The 16620-nt window shown below is 40.1% G+C and overlaps 1 protein-coding gene across 4 annotated transcripts in view; it reads left to right on the top strand.

Moving 5' to 3' along the window:
• JADE2 (jade family PHD finger 2) overlaps nucleotides 1-16620 on the top strand; it is a 245191-nt gene that overhangs the window by 36351 nt on the left and 192220 nt on the right. For all 4 annotated transcript variants that reach the window (XM_054976016.1, XM_054976017.1, XM_054976015.1 and 1 more), the window contains exon 3: nucleotides 1210-1295. In XM_054976016.1, coding sequence (XP_054831991.1) covers nucleotides 1210-1295 — 86 coding nt within the window. The remainder of the gene's footprint in view (nucleotides 1-1209; nucleotides 1296-16620) is intronic.

The raw sequence follows: 16620 nt of genomic DNA on the forward strand, positions 1-16620 counted from the left end.
TGGCACTAAACGGGAACAAAGTTGAAGTCAGGTGGAGGAAAGTTTCATTTTAATATTACTTATAGTACACTTCCAGCAAAATCCTAAGCAGAGTTACTCCAGTCTAAACTAATTGATTATAGAGGGTTTACACTGGAAAAACTCTTCTTAGGATTGCACTGTTGATTCTTCTGGGGAGCGGTTGCCGAAAATACTAGCACACATGGTTCCCAGATGTTTTTCTGCTAAGGGGCACTGTTAACAGAAATCGATTTGGGACTCGTAAATTCCATCTCCTAGCCTTAATGCTAAATAAGGGATATTACTAAATTTCAGTTCAACAGTTAAAGTTTCTATTTCTTTGCATTTGGGACAAAACTGAAGACGTCCTTTTCCCAGCTACATTAGTGAAATTCAGTAGAAGTGGAGTATAACACACAAATGGTTTTTAAAGTAAAAATGTTGTAAAAAAAACAAAATGGAAAATTTGCCAGAGAAAACAGGCAAGATGAAAACTTTCTCAACACTGCATGAAAATTAAAGGAAATGAAACAATGCATATATGAAATCCCTCCAGTAAGCTTCCCTTAAATCTCTTGTGCTCTGTTCCCATCATTCACCAACAACTTGCCTTAAACACAGTACTGAGCTCTCTGCTATAGTTTGGGACTCAGTGGTTTGTTGAACACATTGTGAACCAGAGTTCTGTGCCTCATAAAGAGATGCCCTTCCATTGTAAAATGTTGTACAGGCCATCTTATCCACTATGAGTTTCAGTTCTTTTTTCATCTTACAGTACAATCTTACGCAGATTACTCCAGTCTAAGCCCTGTTGAGACTGGACTAAGTCTGCATAGGATTGTATTCTTGACAGTGCAGTCTTAATTTGACTTCAGAGGGCTTAGACTGGAGTAACTCTTCTTAGAATTGCAATGTTAGAGTGTAGTACTAGCTAGAGTTACACCCTTCTAAGCCCCTTGACTTCAGTGGGTTTAGAAGATTATAACTTTATTCAGGATTGCACTGCTAGTGTCATAATGGGAGCATCTTAAGCCTACATTTAGCTTAGCCTCCTGATGTTGCCTGCGTATGTAAGTGCTGGTTACAAAAATGGCAGAAACTGAGGAGTTCTAAAGTGCTGGAAGTTTTTGCACATGAATTGAGCTGCAACTAGACTTTTCTTTATATCGTGCCTGTTTTCCTCACCCTTCTACCTTTTTTCTTGTAAAGGCCAGACAACATCAGCTTCAAGATGCTCCAAAATTCCAAATACAAAATCTGGTTGGTCAAGACAGAAGGAGAAGAAACCCTCAGAGGTTAGTTATGTTTCATGTTTTTGCTAAGTCTTGCTGGTGTTATTTTTTTTTTGACTATACAGTTTTTAGTGTTATTCTCAGAGTGGTGGCACCATATTTACTATGTTTGTCATGATACAGGCCTCAAATAGTGACTCAGACATATAGAGGTATTTCACCAATTTTTACCTTCACCAATGAAGGTCAGGAAGGGACTGACCTAGATCTCCTGTGGTCCCAAAGGCCCAGGTTTCCTTTAAAAAAGGGAAGCCTAGTATCCAGTGCTTCACAGGGGATCAGTAAGGAATCCTAAACACTATCCTTAGGTATTTACCTACAATCAGAGAGTTTCAGTATCTCATGAACTCCTGTCTGAAGTGTCAGAAGGCATGCCAGGAAACCAAGAGTACTGGCATGCAAAGCTGCAGGCTAGGCCACATCTAAGATCTTAGCAGCTAGCAGGATTAGATCTGTTAAAAGGAGCTGTAGCAGTACTTAAGAGCCCAAGTTTTTTATTATAGCTATCTTGCCTTTCTTTCACCTCAGTGGAATACACAGAATTCAAAGGAGGATCGTCCATCCAGGCACTTACTAGATTGAGACTGGCTTAGCTTAAGCAATGATGCTTTTTCAAGTGCCCTCCAAATCTACCCTAGGACTCACTGAACTCTGTCCATTGTTGGAGGTGTCTAGATGCTGTCTTAGGTTCTTAGCTCATTTCAAAGAAAGGTTGGTTAAACACAAAACAACTCCTGAGTGATAAGGTGAATCATAAACAGAAGGGGAAACACATTGGCTCTTTCAAATGACATCTCAAGTTGGAAGTTATGTTTGGATGCCTCAGATGTCATTCTCTGTGGCTTTGGTAAATACTGTTTCTTTCAAGGTACGAAGTTTCAGTTCTGATATCTTCGCTCAAGAAAAAAACAGAGAAGGATTTCTATTATTCATTAATACAGACTGAAAATGCATATTTTGGAGGCACATGGAAAGAGCTGTCTGTTAATGCTGCATGGTAAAAAAAGATATTAACAGGTGCCTTTAATTTACTTAATTAATTTTTAACCATCATGTGTATTTGTGGATGCTGATATGTTGGAAACATATAGAGAGCATTACAGGACCTAAAAAGAAACCCAGTATTTGCAGGACCTAAAAGAAACCTTGTATTTGCTCTGGACAATATGCCCTATAATGTAAACATTGTGAAATCTGAGTTTGTTTCCGTAATCTTACAGTAACTGTTAGCATTTAGTATGCTTTACATAGAACAAGTTGGAGCCTACAGTCTGTTTCTACTGGTGCCAGGGCACTTCTAGTGAAGAAGGGAGGCTGATTTTCTCTGAATCTCCCTTCCTACTGCAGACCTTCAGATCACAGCCATTACTGTTCTGGGAATAACCTGAATCCAAAGGGCAGCATTTAGAGGGTGCAAGAAGTTAGCACAGGAGAGGGGAGGTGGCAAACAGGGCTATGCTCACTGATCATAGAATCTAGCTCATTGTGTGTTATCATACAATCCTGTAAAGTAGGTTATTATTCCCATATTATAGATGTGGGGCTGAGAGAAATTGGCTTGCCTTAGGCCTCCTGTTAAGTTCATGGCAGGAGTGAGATTGAAATATAGATTTTCTGTGTTGTATTATTAGCCATTTATTAGCTGATATGCTATACCAGCTTTTAAATTAATTGAGATAAGCAGTAATCTCTCACACTAACAAGAAGTCTTGAAATCAAGACTTTGTGGCTTATACCCTCTTGTATCAATTGCCTTTTAGGGCTACAAGGTGAAACTCTTGAATGGCAACAGTTTCCTTGTTTTTTTTAATGAACTCAAGCATCTTTTGACTACCAAAAATGTGTAGTAGTTCCATCCTTTGACTTAACATGTTCATTGTATGTACTGTGGTAGCATAAGATGCAAAGATAAGGAATCAAAGGCAGTAGATCTATGCAGTCATTAGCAAGGTCAAGGGTGATGCTTACTATGAAAGACTGTGTGACAAGGGATTAGCTATGCACATTCACTGTACAGCCAGAAAAACAAGCTTCTTTATATAGAAGACATTGAAGTCTTTGTAAATATTGAGGTCATTTTAAAACATTGTCAGGACACCATGCAACCATTCTTGGTGCGGGTTTCAGATTTCTTCCTAATATTGGTCTGCAGTTCAGCATAGGGCTGGAATGTTTTTGCTCCTTGTTTCATCATATATTTTAATGTTAAGAGTTGAGATGACTTTATAAATGTGAGGTCCATTTCCATATATGAAGATAATGTAGAGTTGTTACACAGTATCGGCAGTGGTCTACACATGTTTAGCAAAATGCTTGACTCATCAAGATGGAATAGGTATGCTCTTTGAGCTAGTGTGCTGTAGCGGTTAGAATGTTGGACTAGAACGAGGGAGTTCTGGGTTCAGATTCCTACTCAACAGCAATCGGGCGCCAGTCATTCTCTCTCTCTGTGTCTGCCTAACCAACTTCACAAGATTGTTGTTGTGAGGATAAAATGGTGGAGGAGAGACCCATGTATGTGGCCTTGAGGTCTATAAATCTCTGCATAGCAACCCTAGTCTCCTTTGGTGGTCTCCAATCCAATTACTAACCTGTTTGCTTCCGAGATCTGATGAGATCAGGCTTGGTGGGGCGAAGTGACTCAATACCTGTGCTGAAAAACTGGTTGCCATATTGCAAGAAGGATTTAGTGGACTTTGGGAAACTATGAATAAAGATTAATTGATCAGTGGCATGTATAGGAGAGATTTACAGTGCCATCCTACAAACACTTTCCTGGGAGTAAGCCTCATTGAACAGACTTGAGTATGATTCTAATTAGTCCTGTTTAATATTTCTCTTGATGAGGAATCAGAATAAGAATAGCAAAAAGGACAGATGAATAATAGACAATGAATAGAAAATAATTACTCACGTGTTCAGCGATTGCTTCCTACCACAGGTCTTCCAACAGTAGTTTACAAGGGGTAGGTGCTCAAATTTACACACAAATGAGATTTAGGTGCTTATCAGGTCTGCCCACATCCCTGTTAAGTCAGATAAAAGCCAATGAATCCAAAAGCTTCAAGTCCCTGTCTTGCTGCCTATGTTGGCCTATAAAATTCACACCTCCATTCCTTGTCAAAATTTCCTGAGTTTTGAACAGAAGAAAGTACTGCTGTTGAAGTCTACGACTCAAGGAAAGCAAGGTTATGATAATCTGCCTAAAAAGCACTTTAATTCTTTAGCTGAGCTTGACAGAACTAAAAGTTTTCGGTCTCAGCCAGAAACAGATATCACACCAACAGTCTAGATACCAAAATGAGGTAGAGAACCAGTATTTTCCAGTGACAAACTGGGTAACAAGGAACTCCAGCTTTTCTCTTCTGCAGCTGTTTTTAAAAAGCATGGCTCTTGACACAGGACGTAAAGCGGCAGTTGAATGCTCGTGAAACTGGCTGGGCCACTTTATTAAAGAGTTTTTGTAGGGGAATAAATGGACCTTGAAATCAATATAGAAAATTAACAGAAAAGCCAGTGGAGAGATTTCTAAGTGAGACTGATGGAAAGAGAAAATTTCAAGTGACGAGACATGGATCAGAAGTAGTTTTATCTTTACGTATGAAAATCTGTACATTATGGGAACTAGGGAATTGAAACTGTCGAGCAGAATTCTAACAGCTCATCATTCCTGGGTGTTTCTTGTTCTAATGAGTCACAAGGATACTAAAATTGAATCTCAGATGCATGAAGGAAGTGACTGGAGTGATATATCAAAGGTAGAGTGACACACTGCAAGACTACTTTATCTTACATCCATTATATTCAACTGCACTGGAACTCTGCTTGTAATGGTAAAGTTTGTTTCAGTGCTTCATAGATTCTGCTTTGCAGTTTCAGTTCTAGTGGATGTACATTTTGGACAGCAAATGATGCCCCCCTTTAGGCTTTTTCAGTCCTATTGAATTCAGCGATTTGAAGAAAATCTTCAGGATTTGTATCCATTGAGGTTCCCGCTAATCTGTTACTTCCAGCGATTGTGCAAAAGTTTTGTAAACTCAGCTGAATTTTCAGTTGCAAGATGGGTTAATTTCGTGAAAATCCGTTGGCATGGAGATTTGTTTCATGTGTGCAACATATGAATTAGGATTTGTCATCACTGTTTGACCCATTTACAGTATAATCCTAAACAAAATCACATCCTTTTAAGCCCATTGACTTCAGTGTACTTGAATACATGAAGATATGAACCAGTCTTATATTGAATCAAGGTATTTGTCTGTTCTGGTCAGTATTATCTACTCAGACTGGTAACTGCTCTCCAGGGTATTTCACATCACCTGCTACTTGATTCTTTAACTGAAAGTGCTGGGGTTTGAACCTGGGACCTTCTGCATGCCAATTGGATGCTTATCACTGAGACATGGTCTTTCGCCTTTAGAGGGATATAACCTTTCAGGAATGCAGTCTAAGTTTCAGAGAATAATTAGGAGTGTTTGTCACCTTTGTGACTGTCTACGGGAAACTTCAGAGGTTAGCTTTTGGCAATTGGAAGCTGATTCAGAAGTAGAGAATACATGTATCATTTCTGTATTTACTCCATGTGCATCCTACTTTTCTTCTAGGTGGGACCACCTGTGAATATCTTAGTTCTATGAAAACTGTAGTTTTCCCCAATAAATAAAGGTCAGCAGGGTCTCTGAAGACGATTGTTATTTTTTGCAGTTTTGAGAATTATAGATTAAGGGCTTGTAGGAATTGTAAGTCAAACTCAGTAACATTGTAATAATAATAATAATAATAATAATAATAATATTTGATTTATATACCACCCTTCAGGACAACTTAATGCCCACTCAGAGCGGTTTACAAAGTATGTTATTATTATCCCTACAACAATAATCACCCTGTGAGGTGGGTAGGGCTGAGAGAGCTCTAAGAGAGCTTTGACTAACCCAAAGTCACCCAGCTGACTTCAAGTGGAGGAGTGAGGAATCAAACCCGGTTTTCCAGATTAGAGTCATGCACTCTTTTTTTTTTTTTAATAAAATTTTTATTGGAATCAGAATCATTTGATTTCACATTACAATCAATTCCCGTTTCCCAATTTCTAACCCCCTCCCTTTCCCCCCTCTTTTGTAGACTTCCAACAGTTTTCCAACCCTTTGTCCCTTTTCCCTTACTCATTTTAAATTCATCTATCTAACAAACATATACTTTCCCTTTAATCTAAGCAATAATTCTTTAATTATTTTTAACACTCTGTACCCTATCTTTAAGTCCCTTCTTCCGTATTAGACAAACAATTTGTCCCTTTTTCCATAATTTCAAAATTTCCTGGTTTCAAATATTTCTATAAACCATATACCATATAAACCATATAATCCATGCGTTCATATAAGTCAACCAATTTAATTTATATTCTGTATATTACTTTTTCTACATATCTTGTCTTCATTCTACTTTAGTTATATTTAATTATATTATTAATTTCCTCTTTCTTTAATTATACATCTATATAACTATCATCAAAAGTTATCAATCAATTTGATCCATATGTTTCTTCAGGTAGACTTATTCAGTTTAACATGTTACACGTTTATACCAGAAACAGTATTAATTAGTCGGTCCTTATAGTTAGTTATTTTCTATCCATATTCTATATATTTTTCTATATATAACAATCTAACAAGATAACTGCTTAGACATTTTCATTTCTCTCTCTACCCTCCGGTAAAGTCACCCCCCTCTACATTTTGTCATGTTTCAATAGTTCTCAAACTGCCACAGTTCTCCTCCCACCTCCCATTTCTTCAACACATATTGCTTCAGCTTCTCCCAGTCTGTGTTGAACTGTCCTGGGTCCAGATTTCTCAATTTTCTTGTCATTTTGTCCATTTCGGCCATATACAGCAATTTATAAGTCCAGTCCTCAATAGTTGGCACTTCTTGTACTTTCCATTTTTGCGCATACAAAAGTCTGGCCGCTGCTGTCATGTAAAATAGCAATGTTCTATATTGGGCTGGAATGTTCTCCATTCCCAAGTTCAGTAGCAGGAGTTCTGGGTTCTTATTGATTTGAAATTGTAGAATCTCACTTATTACTTTTATTATTTCTCCCCAGTACTGCCTAGCTACCTCACACGTCCACCACATATGGTACAGAGAGCCCTCATGTTTTTTACATTTCCAGCATTTATTAGAAGTGTTCGAATTCCCTAGCGCAATCTTCTTTGGTGTCATGTACCAACGATAGATCATTTTGTAAATGTTCTCTTTAATATTAGTACACGTTGTAGTCTTCATTGTGTTTTTCCACAAGTGTTCCCATGCCTCCATTGTTATTTCTTTGTTAAAATTTATGGCCCACTTCACCATTTGTACTTTAACTATTTCATCTTCAGTATACCATTTCAACAGTACTTGGTATACCTTGGAAATTTCCTTCTTATCCTCTTTTAAAAGTGTCTGCTCTAGTTCCGAATTCTCTGTTCTTATGCCTCCCTTTGCACAGTCCGAGTTGTAGAGATCTCTGATCTGCCTATACTGAAACCAGTCATAGTTGGGTGATAACTCGTCCTGTGTCTTTATTTTAAGTTTGGAAGATTCTATTCGGGTTATCTCCTTATATGTTAAACACTGTTGCTCAGTATCGACAGCTCTCGGATCTATTACTTCATATGGAACCACCCACATGGGGGTTCCTTCTTGTAGAAAGTCTCTGTACTTCTTCCAAGTTGCAAATAGGCTTTTCCGTATGTAATGATGTAAGAACATAGAGTTCACTTTCACTTTATCGTACCATAGGTATGCATGCCATCCGAATATTTTTTTATATCCCTCTAGGGCCAATAATTTCTTATTCTTCAGCGTCATCCAGTCTTTCAGCCACACTAGGCAGATTGCATCATAGTAAAGTCTTAGATTGGGCAGTTGCATTCCGCCTCTTTCCTTTGCATCTTGTAAAACTTTCATTTTCACTCGAGGCTTCTTGCCTGCCCAAACAAAGTCTGATATTTTCCTCTGCCATTTTTCAAACTGCTTAGAGTCTCGGATAATTGGTATTGTCTGTAACAAAAACATTACTCTTGGTAACACGTTCATCTTAACTGCTGCAATCCTTCCCAACCATGACAAATTCAATCTATTCCATTTGATCAAATCTTGCTCAATCTGAGTCCATAATTTTTCATAGTTATTTTTGAATAGATCTATATTCTTTGCAGTCAGTTCAACTCCCAAATATTTCACCTTAGTTGTTACTTCACAGTCCATTATTTCCATTAACAGTTGTTGTTTTTGCTTAGTCATATTTTTGCATAGTATCTTTGACTTCTTTTTGTTAATATAAAACCCTGCCAAATCTCCGAACTCCTTGATCTTCTCTATCACTTTTGGCATATTCTCCATTGGGTCTTCCACAATTAACATTACATCGTCCGCAAATGCTCTGACCTTATAAGAAAAGTCTTTTATTTTTATTCCGCGGATTTCTTCATCTTGTCGTATTTGTATCATCAGTATCTCCAATACCAAAATGAATAACAGCGGAGACAACGGGCAACCTTGTCTTGTTCCTTTACTTATAGTCAATTTCTTAGTAGTCTCATCATTCACCACAATTGCTGCATTCTGGTCTCTGTAGATTTCTTTAACTGCTCTTATGAATCTTTCTCCCATTTGTAGCTTTTCCATAGTGGCAAACATAAAGTCCCAGTTCAAATTGTCAAACGCTTTTTCAGCATCAACAAAGAAGAAACCAACCTCTTTGTCACAACGCTTATCATAATACTCAGTAGCATTGATCACTGTCCTTAAATTGTCTCTGATTTGTCTACCAGGTAAAAAACCTGCTTGTTCCTCCTCAATAACTTCCGAAAGCCATCCCTTCACTCTCTCTGCCAGTATCTTCGCAAAGATTTTATAGTCATTATTAAGTAAGGATATGGGTCTGTAATTTTTCACATTAGTCAGATCTTGGCCCTCTTTGGGGATCAATGAAATGTTAGCTTCCTTCCAGGTATCTGGAATCCGTTGATCCTTTAATACTCCATTGATCACTTCTTTTAGGAATGGTACCAGTTCGTTGGCCATTGTCTTATAAAATTTGGCTGTAAGTCCATCTGGCCCTGGCGCCTTTCCCAAATTTGTTGATTGTATTGCCATTTTTATTTCCTCATCCGTTACTTCGTTGTTCAGTCTGTCTCTCCACGCTTCCGAGATTACTGGGAGCTTCATTTTCTCCAAATATGTCGCTATTGATTCTTTATTCACCTCTTTCTTATTATACAATTTAGCATAAAATTTATAGAAGGCTCTACTAATGGATGTCTGTTCCAAATACGTTTTGTTATCTCCACATATTTTGTTTATTCTTTTCCTTTCTCTTTTTCAATTGCCATGCCAAATATTTCCCAGGTTTGTTTGCACCTTCAAACCCTTTTTGATTCAGTCTTTTAAGATTCCACTCCAATTCTTTATTATTCATTGCTGTCAGCTGTTCTTGTAATATTTTAATGTCCTGATAAATTTTCTTTTTCCCTAGTCTCTTCTTTAACTGTATTTCTTTGGCTTTTATTTTCTCCATAATCTCCTGTCTCTTCTCCTCTTTCTTTTTTCTGGCTCTTCCATTTAAGTCCATTAGTATGCCCCTAATTACCGCCTTGTAAGTGTCCCAAACCTTGTTGGTTGGTACTTCTTTATTCATGTTGTATTGTATGAAGAACTTTGTCTCTCTTCTCAGCATCTCCATATTCTCTCCCTCTTGAAGTAAGTCCTCGTTTATTCTCCATCCTCTCCTTTTGCTCCTTCTCCCCAATTTCCACATAATTGGATTATGATCCGAGCCTACCATCGGCATTATTTCCACTTCCTTAGTCCATAACGCTAAGTCTTTTGAGGCCCAGATCATATCAATTCTCGATAGTGTAAAGTGTCTTGCGGAGTAGAACGTAAATTGTCTGCTTTTCGGGTTTTGTCTTCTCCATACATCTTCTAAGGTTTCCTGTTGTATCAATTCAAAAAACAACTTTGGTAGCAATCCTCTCTTCTTTTGTGCAGTTGATGATTTTTTGTCTAAATCCAAATTTGTCACTCCATTGAAGTCTCCAGCAAGTATTATCTGGTCATATGAAAGTTCATCTAGTTGCTTCCTTAAATCCTCAAAGAAGCTTTCTTTTGCTCCATTAGGTGCATAAGTTCCAACTACCAGCACTCTCTTTGAATTCCATACGCATTCCACTGCTATAAATCTGGCTTCCACATCTTTCATTACAAACTTTGGCTGCAGCTCCTCTTTAATATAAAGCACTACTCCTCTTTTTTTCTTATTAGAGGCCGCTGCAAAATCATTGCCCAATTTTTTTGATTTTAGATACTTTACATCTTGTTTTCGAATATGGGTCTCTTGCAAACATACAATATCACATTTTTGTTTTAATAGCCAGTGAAAAATGCTTTTTCTCTTATTCGGTGAATTAAGTCCATTTACATTCCAAGATAAAACTTTACACTCCATAATCATAATCTTGTTGCTGGTAAGTCCTTTTCATTGTCTCTTATAAATCGCTCCATCTCTCGTTCGGATCTGATGCGTTTTTTGGCCCCTCCAAATTCAAAGGACACTCCTTCTGGTAATTCCCATCTGTACCTGATTTTCATGTCCTTCAAAATCTGAATTAGCGCCTTATATTTTTTCCGGTCCAATAACACCGATCTGGGTAATTCCTTCATAATGATAATCGTCTTGCCGTCAATCTCCAATGGATCTTGAAACTGTTTAGTCACAATCTTCTCTTTCATATTTCGGGTCGTGAATTGCACAATCACATCTCTTGGTAATTTCCTCTGGGTCGCAATTCTTGAATTTACACGGTATACCACGTCCAGGATAGCCACAACTTCCTCCTCCTCCTTCCCCAGGTATTCAGCTAACACCTCAGTCATCTGTTCTTGCGCTGTCTTTCCTTCCACTTCCGGCAAGCCGCGAAATCTTAGCTGCTTCTCCATGTGTTTACTTTCCGCAACCGCCATTCTCCCCCTCATCAGTCTCATCTCTGTTTGTTGCGTGTCAGCTAGATTCTCCACCGCGCCTTCTACTACTTTAACTCTCTGCTGTGTTCCTTGCAGTTCATTTTGCATTGTTTCCATACCTTTCTTTACTTCTGACAGCTCACTTTTCACTGTCTGTTTAACCTCTTTGATCAGCTCCGGTTTCATGTCCTTAAGTTCTTTAATCACTTCTAAGAGTTTTTTGTCTAGGTTCTCTATTGCCGATTGCCACTCTTTTTTCGACATCGTGGGGCTTGCCTTAGCTCGCTCCCACGAGTCCGCCCTCTTCCTTAACTCCGTGGCGTAAAATTTAGTGTCTTTTTAATTTTTAATTTAAATGTCCCGGTCTTTTTGCAAAGAAAAAACTTTTAGAAAATCCAAAATGTCGGGCGTCTTTTCTCTATGGTTCTTCTATGGTTTTTGTAATCCAAAATGGCTTACTTCCTCTTCCGCTGAAGCCGCGGCTTTTCCCCTTTCAAAGATGGCGATTCCCTTCTTCCTGCCCTCCAGCAGGGGCCGCTTCTCTCCAGCAACTCTATTGTTATTACGTACTTCCTGTCTCCCGACTTCCCGCAGTAGCTCTCGCGATGGTAAAATTTTCTCACAGCTCCATAACCGCAAGTATTCAAAACAATAGTCCAAATTCTTTAATAACTTCTTTAAACTTAGTCTTTTTTCTATTTCGACTCTTGCCGAGTCTTCTCCTCCTTATAGTTAGCCTGTTGCAGTTTTAAAATCTACTTTTAATCTTCTTTACTTTTAACAATCTGTCCCGTATCAGAAGATAGTGATCTTTACCTTCCCATTCACTTTCCGTGGGTTGTAATCACTGTTTCAATCTTCGTTTCTCCTCTACTCCTCTTTCCCCTGTTGAAGCTTGGGTACGTAGGTCTTATGCCAACCGCATTGGCCCCGAAACTGCCGCAGAGATCATAGCCGACCTGTCACAGGGTGGGACCTCAAGGGTCGTGAGGGGGCCCATCGCACTCACGAGTTAAGAGTCATGCACTCTTAACTGCTATACCAAACTGGCTTGAAGAGCAAAGCTACAAGTGACTTCCTTCACGTGGAGAATGCTAGATTTTTCTCTCAAGGTTACCTGGGAAGTGAAGTCCGAGTGGTCCTTCCCCTCTCTGTTAGAATTGCTGCCTGAAGAGCCACAAGAGGGCTTCATTTGGGGACGGGCAGCTGCTACTTTCTCCAAGGGCGTCCTGCGGGCTGCCTGCTCCTGGGGAGCTGCTCTGGAAGCAGCAGTGTCAGTGAAGCTTCAGCCGCAGTGACAGCAGAAGGATCTGCAGCAGATCCTTCCACTGTCGCTGCGGCTGAAGCTTCACTGATGCAGCTGCTTTCTCCAGAGCAGCTCCCCGGGAGCAGGCAGCCTGCAGGACGCCCTTGGAGACAGTAGCAGCTGTCCGCCCCCAAACAAAGCCCTCTTGTGGCTCTTCAGGCAGCAATTCTAACAGAGAGGGAAAGGACCACTTGGACTTCACTTCCCAGGTAACCTTGCGAGAAAAATCTAGTGTTCTCCACGTGAAGAAAGTCACTTGTAGTCACATTCTTAGTTTGGTGTACATCTTGAAATGTGCACACCAGCAAATTATGCATTGAGGACTGGATATACTAATTGGTGTGCCAATGCGATGGTAGAACTTTTCAGCTTTTGCTGTTTACCTGTGGGATATCATACTAGCTTTGAAGGCAGATAATCAGAGAAGATGTTTCAAGTTGAAGTGGGCAATGTTTCAGACTGGGGTGTTCGTGGAGTATTCTGGAGTCAATCTCAGTGCCTTCAGTATAAGTACTCTAGAGATCTTAGCCTCAAAGCCAATTTTAATCCTTTTTCAACAGCATAAATGATGTGCTCCATTAATGAACACTTTTAGTGCCTCCACTATACAGCTTACATCAATGTTAGATTGTTACTTTATGGGAACGTATACAGCTGATCAAGTATTCATATTACGCAAATGTATGCAAAACTGCCTGATCAGTTAATTAAAAGCAGTTCTAAGCATGAATTTGTTTGGCTTTGTTAAGATGATTCCAAAGAAAAAGTTCACCAGTCAAATATGGTTGTTTGAAAGTATATCCCACTAATTTCAATATAACTTACTTCCAAGTAAGTGTACTTTGGATCATTGCCAGTATCTAATACAGAGAACTAGTGAAACATAAGCAAAGTGTTGTCATGGATTAACTGAAATGGCAATCTTTTAAACAAAAATAGTTTGGTTGATCACACACCTTATTCTAGATTGTGAAGAGCTTGTAAAGGCAAGATTCAAAGTCATTGGAATGGTTGATTAGTTTGACATGTCAATGAGAAAGTAAGTTAAAACAGTTTCTGAGTATCTTAGGACAGCAGTAAATACGAAGCTAATTCTGTTAGCTTAAGTGTGTTACCCACAAGATGAAGGACAATCAGTTATTTACATCCCCAAACTAGAAAGTGGCGTTTTCTTTACTTAAATACCAGCAGTAGCCAAAGGCCTTCTGAGAGCCAGAGTCCAAAGGGAGGCACCCTCCAGCATCTCTTTTCCTCAGCATGCCCTCGCAAAGCTTCAAATGTGAAAAGGAGGGGGATTTGCTGACTCCCTGGACCCTTTCTCTCGGACTCTTGGTCCACCCTCTCTCTGACTGCAAGTGTGTGGCCTGGCCCATCCTTAGCTGCTGCTTACTTAATCATTTATTTGATTTTTTAGCCCACCCTCCCCACGAACAGGCCCAGGGTGGGTGGGCCTGCTTTGAATCACCACAGTCATGAGTTCTCTACAGTTTCTATTCCGTCTCAACAAATTCATCAAACTGAGGCACTTCAGAATGAAGACACTGAGATCCATCAGAGAATCCCTCATGCCAGGGAAGTATCTCATCTCACTGGTCTTAATGGAAGCTTATCTACATATTCCAACACATTTTTCATACACAAAAGGTTCATGTGATTCTGTGTTGGAAGACTCCACCTGCACTCCCATTCAGTATATCCATGGCGCCAAGGATCTTCACAAAGATTCTAATTCACCCAGTGGTAAAACTAAGGGAGAAGGGCATCCATATGCATCCGTATCTGTAGCAATAGAAAACAGCAAGAGTCTAGTAGCACATATAAGACTATCAAAATTTGTGGTAGGGTATGATCTTTCATGAGTCACAGCTCACTTCTCCCTCTGAGGCGGACATCTTGGGTGATTCCCACTATCCAATCAGGGAAGCAGGAACTAATTTTCTTCCTCTTCCTGTCTGGCGTGTGGAACACCCTCTCTCTTCAGTTCTGTTCCTCCGGGGAAATAAGCTCTTCAGCAGGCTAGCTCTGCTATCTGATTCCACTATTCTTACTTTCACTTTCATTTTCCGTTAAAGCCACCTTTCTCCAGTCTCCAGTCTCTTGAGGACTCATGGCCTCAAGAGAGACATCGAACTCTGAGGACAGCTTCTTAGAGAAAGCATCGGGCTGTTCCCAGGGAGCCGTCCTTCCGGCGGTGGGAACAAGCTCAGCCGGCTCCAGCATGCCTTTCAGGCTTGCGAGGATCCCCGGTGAGGAACCAGCAATGACAGAGATGCAGCCTTCTAAAAATATTGTCCTGGCTTACCACTTTCAGAGAGACAAGCTATTTGGGGATGCCCTGGGAAAGATCTGAGTTGAGACCCAGGACAAAAGAAAGTGTTGCCAAAAACACTCAGACAGTCTGAAAGGCGATCCCTTGGCCCTCAGCCATTTTATTCACAACACACACTACTAAGGTCCAGACAGGATTCCAAGCGACTATCCTGGGGTTAATCTAGACATCCCCTTAATAAGTGGGGGGGGGGGTCCTTTCAAGAACCCATTTGTAGAGTAGTGGTCAAATAACTGAACTGTGTTGCAGTATTCTGCTGGTTCAAATCTCACTACTGCCATGAACTTGCCACATAGCCTTTGGTGATCCATTCCTCTCAATCCCAGCTTCCCAGCTGTATTGTGGGGATAATGCTTACTTTGTCCCAAGATCAAACAGACAGTTCTTCACACATGGAAAGAGATCCAACCTTGATACCAAGCTCTCTAAGACAGGACTCATAAGCTATCCCTGTGAGAGGCCAAGTACTCGTTATCATCAAGCCTGGGTTGACACACAGGTTGGACCTTAGAAATAATCTCACAAGCCTATTCCATACAATTCGACAACTACCCACCAGAACGTTCTGTCATCTCTCTCGTACGTGAAATCTTATCTCAAACTGTAATCCAACACCTGGGCATTTAAGCTGTTCCCCATAACGAAAGAGGATGAGGGAGTCTACTCAATCTTCTTCACAGTCCCTAAAAAGAATGGGGACTGGAGGGCGTTATTAGGCCTCAACTTTTTGAACAAGTTTATAACGTGTCACTTCTGAATGGAGATTCTGCACTCAGTCGCAGAGGCCATTCAACCAGAAAAATACATGACATCTACAGATCCCACGGAAGCATACCTCCATGTACTGATTCTGACAGCCCATCAACAATACCTAATATTTTGCATGAAAAAAAATCAATTGGCAGTTCGAAGCCATCCCTTTCAGCCTGTCCACCGTGCCAAGGGTGTTCACAAAGCTCCTGATCAACTCCATCGTATTTCTCAGAGAGAGAGAGGTATTCGTGTTCACTTGTACCCAGATGATCTCCTGATCAGATCAAGTTCAAAAGAAAAATCTCACCTTGACACTGAGTTCACCATTTAATTTCTACAAGCTGGAACACCTAGGTATGATCATCAAAAGAGTGTGGTCTATCCCTCACCAAAGAAAAGGTTAGGAAGGCAAAACAGCTGGCTGAGACTGTCATCAGAGTGAAAATCACTTCTCACAACACTACCCAAACTGATGGGTTTGCTAGTGGCCAGCGACTAGGCAATACTTTGGGGTTCTCTACATGCAAGACTGCTTCAGACCTTTCTCAGATCTTATTAACAACAGATCATGGAGAAGACAGATCTTCCCATTCAGGTACCACTTCAAATCAAAAGATCCATGACCCCTCGAGAACAACAAATACTTACAGATGCAAGCATCACAGGTTAGGCACATCTTCCTGTCAATGTCTTGGAAATGTGAGCGATTTGTCTGGCCTTGTTCCAGTTCAGAGATCAGATCGTGAACTCACACATCCTGATCTGTATGGACAAGGTCACAGACAAGACGTATGTAAACAAGCAGGGTGGATCCAAGACCTCAGGGTGGCACAAGGAGGTGACAAGGGTACTTACCTGGGAGGAAGGTCACCTAGCCTCGATCAGAAGTGAACACATCAAAGGCATATCAAATGTCCAGGCAGACTGGC

The sequence above is a fragment of the Eublepharis macularius genome, chromosome 4 (assembly GCF_028583425.1).
Source record: "Eublepharis macularius isolate TG4126 chromosome 4, MPM_Emac_v1.0, whole genome shotgun sequence".
NCBI classification, from domain to species: Eukaryota; Metazoa; Chordata; class Lepidosauria; order Squamata; family Eublepharidae; genus Eublepharis; species Eublepharis macularius.